Here is a 6,526-nt window from a genome sequence, read left to right as displayed (position 1 = left end):
CACCCCTGTCCTAAACTGTATTCAAATGAGACTGTCTGCTGTACCTGTTAAACTTGACAGCCAGGCCCAGATCTGCAATACAGCAGGATCCGTTCTTCTTTACCAGGATGTTTTTACTCTTCAGGTCTCTGTGTGCGATGGCTGGCTTGCCCTGCGTGCCGTAGATGGCGGTGTGCAGGTGGCAGAGGCCCGATATGGAGGAATAAGCCAGCTTCAGCAGAGCCTTGACGTCTAAGGTGTTGGACTTGAGGTAGTCGTACAGAGATCCGTTCTCGTGGTAGTCCGTAATTAGGTAGAGCTGAGTCCACGAGCCGGTTCCTTTGATGTCAGCTGCTATGAATCCTGGGGATTAGACGGCAGGGATGACAGGATTGGGAAATGTGCATAGAAAACAACACACAGTCAAAGTTTAGTCACTTTTGAGGACATTTCGCTGGCTTCTGCTAAGTCCCTGGAGATTTAGCTGCAACTTTCCAAAACTGGCAAACCCAACATTCACAATCGCTTCATGCCAGCATTTGGCCTGTTGAGGTGAGAGAGGAGCCAGACATTGTACTTTTCTTTCTAGCTCCCTCTCTTTTCCATTTGTTACTCAGCAACTGTTGTGGCACTTTTTATGTGCACAGCGCGATACAAAACTACCAACGTCCCCCTGAAGAGATTGTCAGAAAATGTGCCTGTATCTCTATTTTTAAACAATATCTGTCTAGTCTGTAATGGCTGGCTTTTCACTCTGCCTTCCCTCGTGGCCGTTCAACAACCTCCAAACGCATTTTTGTTTCTTTCCTTCCCTAAAATAACCCCGAGAGAAAACCTTTGTGCTGAATGCAGCCACTGTTGGCGGCTAATTGTTTTCGCATTACATTTGTTCCCAACAGACACAGACACATACACAAGCCTTTACTCACTATTTCAGTTCTGTTTCACACTCCACTCATGTGACCTTACCCAGTATATTGTCATGTCTCATCAGGAAGGTCTGATAGATTTCAGTCTCTCTGAACCAGCTCTCTTCCTCAGTGGTGAAGAACACTTTGACGGCCACTCTCTCTCCTCTCCATTTGCCCATCCACACTTCTCCGTATCGCCCTTTTCCAATCTGCTTGACCATCTGAATTTGCTTGGCGATGGTACGCTGCACCTGGAAACGAATAATTGTAAAAATATACATACATAGTTTTACAATGCAAATTTTTTCTCTTTACATTTCTAAGAATTTAAAGATCCTCTTTGGTCATTTATTAAAACCCCTAAAAAACCTTTTTGTCTACAAAAAATCATGAAAATAATCCCCTTCACACCTTAACATGCCTCTAATGTAAGTCTACATGCCAGCAACTTCTAGAACATGCCGATTTATCCAGTCCACGTCTCTTTCTCCCACCTGGAAAGCTTCCCCCCAGGTGTTGGCAGGTCCTTAGGTTTACTACACATGAAACCTTGGAAATTTCACTTGCAGTTCCAAGGTGAAAATGCTCAGCCATGCCGCTGACTGGTTATGTAACTGATGATATGCCTTCAAGCATATATATATATATATATATATAAAAACACCATATATAAAGATTTTAAAAGAAATAGATTTTCACTGGAGGGGATCTTTAATAAAATGTATTTGTGGTAATTTTTTTCTTCCTGTTAAATTTTAAAAAGAACATTTCATGTCATATGGGTATTCTGTGTCTAATATGTGCAAATACAGTAAAGAAACGGTTTAATAATGTTGCTTATGTACATTCAGGAGAATAATATCCTGATGATGTGGTCATATTTTATAAGTAAAACAATATTTGGGGCAAATTGTGACTAAAAACAAAAATAAACTGATTGAATTTGAGATGTCTGGGTAGATTTAACATTAGATTAAATAGAACTTTATTGATCCCTTTGGTTGGGTACCTCAGGGTAGTTGTTAACATAATGCAGAGAGTTCATTGGACTCAAAATCAATGTGATTTTCTTCATAGTAATTTTGCATATATTTACACACGAGCAGCACAAAGCAGTATTTTATTATTGCCATGTGGACTGCAGATGTGTTTCTCCTACCAGTAGAGGGAGTCCTGACCCAGAACCAGAGCCGATGCTGCGGGAATGCTCGATCAGGTCCTTCAGAGACTCCCCCGGGGGAATGTAGGTCTCATCCTGCTCCAGATCGATGCTGTAGCGCGGCCGCGACTCCTGACGTTTATATCTGCCGCAGAAAGGCGACGCAATGTTTGTTAAGTGAACATCAGCAAGTGAGAATGTGCTGATACGCTCACAGGACAGTTTTTCTTACCGAAAGTAGCAGAAAACAAGGATGACACCAAGGATGATGCTGCAAACTGTGACTGAAATGAAGAGAGCCATGTACTGGATGCTGCGGTCCACATAGTCTAGAGAGACATGCAAATATATATATTATTAGTCTACCATCCTTAAACATGCACAAACAAGAACGCTGGTCTAAGTGAGTCAGTTAAACCAGAGCTGATGAATAGGTGGTGACAGTCATTTGTTCTCTGTTATCAACTCCAGCATCTGTTTAATTTTCATTGGCAGCTTCCCCCCCCCTCTCGCCTTCTCTCTAATTCTGCCCTGCACCCCTTTTCGCAGCGCGTTATCGATCGCATCCCGTTCCTGAATCCCACGTATCGGGTGTCACGCTGACATCACTACAGAAACCCCAGAGGCCTGGAGCAGCTCTGGGGCTCTAGCCTTTCTGCCACGGTCCTGTCAATCACACACACACAAACACACAGACGCCTGAACACTGGAGATACTTCATGCTGCGGTGGAGGATAACACACACACACCCGGTCAGAGGGACGAGTGGATTCATAGAGACTGCATAGACAGGAAAGGCTTTGAAAGATTGCTGCCTTTCTAGCTTTTTTTGGATTTGGATGAGAAAGTAGAGGTAGTCACAGTTAGTGGTTTATGTTTGACAAGAGCAGCTACAGTAGTTGTGCAGTTTTCCTGTGCAACGTGAAGGGACGTTGCAATCATTTCATTTGAATGCACTTTCATTTTTACCCCCTAAATAAAGCTGGTTTGGGCTTGTCTGATCATTTGACCGGTTGATTCTTGCCCTTTTTGTTGTAACAATGTTGATATGTCCCCAGGTCACAGCGAGCATTTTCATGAGAACAGCATTAGCTCTACAGCAACGGAATAATTCTTAACAGATTGGACGAATTCAGTTGTCGCTGTTTGCATGAAGGTCAGAATGAAGTTTGTGAGGCGCCGTAAAAGCGTAACAGTGACTGTACGTGACAGAAACTGTGATCGAGGGAGAGGCAGGAAGAATGTGTGTGTGTGTGTTGGTGTGTTGCGGCGTGACAGATGGACAGATATCTCACATCCGTCCTGAGGCAAGAAACTCAAGCAGGCCCCGGGGAGAGGCTGTCCTTTTCATTAGAGGGTGAGAGAACAAGCCAAGTCTGCAGGCTCTGTTTCACCTGCCTCCCTCTCTCTCTCTCTGCCTCCCGGAGCAGCATGTGCCACTTCACTCCAGCACCACACTGTGGTTTGTAACAGTTTAAACTGTCACTACTCATCACCAGCCGGCGAGGCCTGAACGAGCCCGTCCTAAAAGGCACTCGCGCTTAAAAGTGGGGCAGGATTTCATGGTGTGAAAACCCGTTGTGTCCTACCTGACGTCACGAGCGGAGGGAGAGTCGGATGCAAGTCTCTGTTGCAGTAGTCCTGATCCGTGCAGCACTCCAGAGATCTCCTCGAACGCGCGTTCCACGTGTCCTGTCGCGCACACACGAGTGTAAAAGCCGTGCACATGTATGCAACACTCATAAAGACAGAGGAGCAATGAAGATTTACAGCCGCACTTATTCCTAACAGCATTTCACACTTTGCTAAAGGTTCCTCCTCTGCATATAAAGATAGTGGGCTGGAGATTTAAATAGGTCTCATAAAGAGCTGAAGGGAGTCAAGGAAAGCTCATAAGGACTTAACAACGTCTCGTGAAGGAGGACACACATACATTCAAACAGAGGTACACACATTATGGATGGACATGTTGGGGGAATTATCTAATTGCAATTTTTCTGACATTTTGTAATACACAGATCAGGCCCAACATTAAAACCACCTGTCAAATACTGTGTAGGTCCTCTATGTGTCGCCAAAAATAGCTCTGACCCTTCCTGTGGCATCTGACAAGGTATAGTGGTAGCGGATCCTTTGGAGTTGTGGGATTAGAACCTCAGCAGATCAGGCTTATTCTGGTGCATCCAGCCAATCCTTGATTCAAGTGGAGTTTGGAGGTTGGGTTAACACTTTGAGCTCTTGGTTGTGTTCCTCGAGCTCTTCCTGAGCAGTTTTTAAAGTGTAGCAGGGTGTGTTGTCTTGCTAGGGGAGGCTGCTACCATTTTTTGCCATGGAGAGGGTGTCAAAGTAGCATCCACAGGAATGCAGGACCCAAGGTTTTCCAGGAGAACAGTTGATCAGTGATAAACAGTTCACCTGCCAGTGGTTTTAATGTTGTGCCTGATCGGTACAGATTTAAAACATTTGAAGCATGTTGCCTCATGAGATAGCATCAATAACAAGACTGTCACTGACATAAGGAGGACGATGCATTGAATAACATGCATCTTAAACTGCAGCCTTTCGCAATTTGGCATTGTTTCAAATTGTAATAAATTGTTAAGCGGATCACAAACAACAAACTTACTCTGCACTGGAACTCTGATCCGGCCAGTCGCAAACAACCTGCGGTGAGAACAGCAAGACCCCCCTCCTCCTCCTCCACCATAGTGAAGCAGTAACCGTCAGTCCTACAGAAAGACCACAAGCCATCACATACTGTAAGTCATCGTTGTTATTACAGTAGGTGTTTAGATTTTAGCTATTAGGTGTTATAAGCAACAAAACTTCTATAATACCTCAGAATTTAGAGGTATTCTACTGAACGCGCTACAAAATGCTACTGAATTATTGCTCTGCTTAACAACAACATGTGAATGTGAGTGTGCTTGGTTGTCTGTCTCTAAGTGTAGCCCTGTGACAGACTGGTGACCTGTCCAGGGTGTCCCCTGCCTTCACTCTAAGTCAGCTGGGATAGACTCCAGCCCCCCATGACCCTAGTGAGGATGGATCTATGTGCAACCATTTTTAAACAGATGAATTTATGTAGTCTTTCATAAAGCAAAACATTCACTTAGTTCAGGGCCACAAATGTGATTTTTTTTCTGCTTTTCTGTGTTTACAGTCAATGAAAGGGGAATATTTTTTGATTTTGGACTATTGGTTGAACAAAAGTAGGAATCATCTTGGACTCTGGAGGTCTTGTATCTTTAGCTTTTGAATTGCCCCTAGGGGATAAATAAAGTTATTTGAATTGAATTGAATTGAATTATTATGAGGATTCAATAATTTGCTGATATTTTATGGACTAAACAGTGAGTAGACAGATAAATAAAAGAGATTATGTGATAATGAGAACAGGTAGTGAAAGTGGAGTAGACGAAAATGTCTATAAATTGTATTTGTACATTTTTATTTATATCTACACAGATCATATGGAAAAACATCTCTAACACACAGAATGTATACTCTAAGTCTTAATTTCTCTACAAGAAGTGGATTGGCGAGTGCAAGTGTTAATAAGCCTCGAGAGGCTCGAGTGGTTTCACAAAGAATGTAGCTCAAGTAAACATTTGTGCGCTTCTGATCAGGTAATTAGAGGTCTCTTGGCTAATTACTGTGAATAATTATTGGTGTTGTCTTTAAATGGCCTCAATAGAAAGCGTGTCAGTGTGTGTACTTGGCCGTACATGCAGGTGTTGTTGACGGAGTCTTCGGGGCAGTGCGGGTAGCAGTGGCACCAAAGCATGTTCTGGAGCGAGACGGTGGCTGTGCTGCTGCTCTCCTCCGCCCGTCGCTCCGACCCGCCCTTCCATCCGTTCTTCAGCAGCATCGTGTCCAACATGTTGGCTGTGCAGTGAAGACAGATGGGTTTTAGCATCACCAAAACATCTGGTTCCAGCAAAGTCAGAGGAGCAAAACTTCAGCGCAGATACTTGAGGACAATCACTGATGGAAGGAGTCAAATGATCCAAACATTTCTGCCCATTTTGAATGTTTTTAGAAAATGATGTACGAAAAAATGAGTCAGAATCTCTGCCTTTCTTAGTTACCACGGCAACGCAATCCACAGAAAGTGTGAATACTTGCTGTTGAAAGCGACCCCGCTGTTCTGAAAAGTGGACTCAATGTACCTGCATGGAGTCCTGAACCAGAATAACACCATTCACCAGAAAGAGGTCTTTGTGTTGCATGTGTGTGTAAAAGTCGCCGTACATGTCTGTGAGCGTGCACAGAGTTTGTGTGTCAGTCTGCAGTAGACCTCTGTTATATTTAGGACGCTTTATCAATCATGTTTGGCACAAGCTCTTCAGGGCCCAAGCTTTATAATGACAAAAACAGTATTTTTTCCATGTTTATCATCGTTATACAAGTAATGAAATGCTCCAGAACAACAGTAGAATGCACGGTCGCAACTTAAATAGTCTATGATTAGATG

At 43.5% G+C, this 6,526-nt stretch overlaps 1 protein-coding gene across 1 annotated transcript in view; it reads right to left on the bottom strand.

The window, feature by feature from the left end:
* Positions 1 to 5,968, bottom strand: part of LOC103374962 (bone morphogenetic protein receptor type-1B-like) — a 9,744-nt gene extending 3,776 nt beyond the window's left edge. Inside the window, exons 1-7 of the mRNA XM_008305134.1 lie at positions 5,778 to 5,968; positions 4,676 to 4,778; positions 3,639 to 3,741; positions 2,282 to 2,378; positions 2,050 to 2,194; positions 949 to 1,141; positions 45 to 342 (exon numbers count right to left, since the gene is read on the bottom strand). Coding sequence (XP_008303356.1) covers positions 45 to 342; positions 949 to 1,141; positions 2,050 to 2,194; positions 2,282 to 2,378; positions 3,639 to 3,741; positions 4,676 to 4,778; positions 5,778 to 5,968 — 1,130 coding nt within the window. The remainder of the gene's footprint in view (positions 1 to 44; positions 343 to 948; positions 1,142 to 2,049; positions 2,195 to 2,281; positions 2,379 to 3,638; positions 3,742 to 4,675; positions 4,779 to 5,777) is intronic.
* Positions 5,969 to 6,526: the final 558 nt, after the last annotated feature.

Source organism: Stegastes partitus, unplaced genomic scaffold (genome assembly GCF_000690725.1).
Source record: "Stegastes partitus isolate 25-593 unplaced genomic scaffold, Stegastes_partitus-1.0.2 Scaffold2417, whole genome shotgun sequence".
NCBI lineage: Eukaryota > Metazoa > Chordata > Actinopteri > Pomacentridae > Stegastes > Stegastes partitus.
Note: the sequence above shows the minus strand (reverse complement) of the source record. Positions and strands in the feature narration are given on the sequence as shown.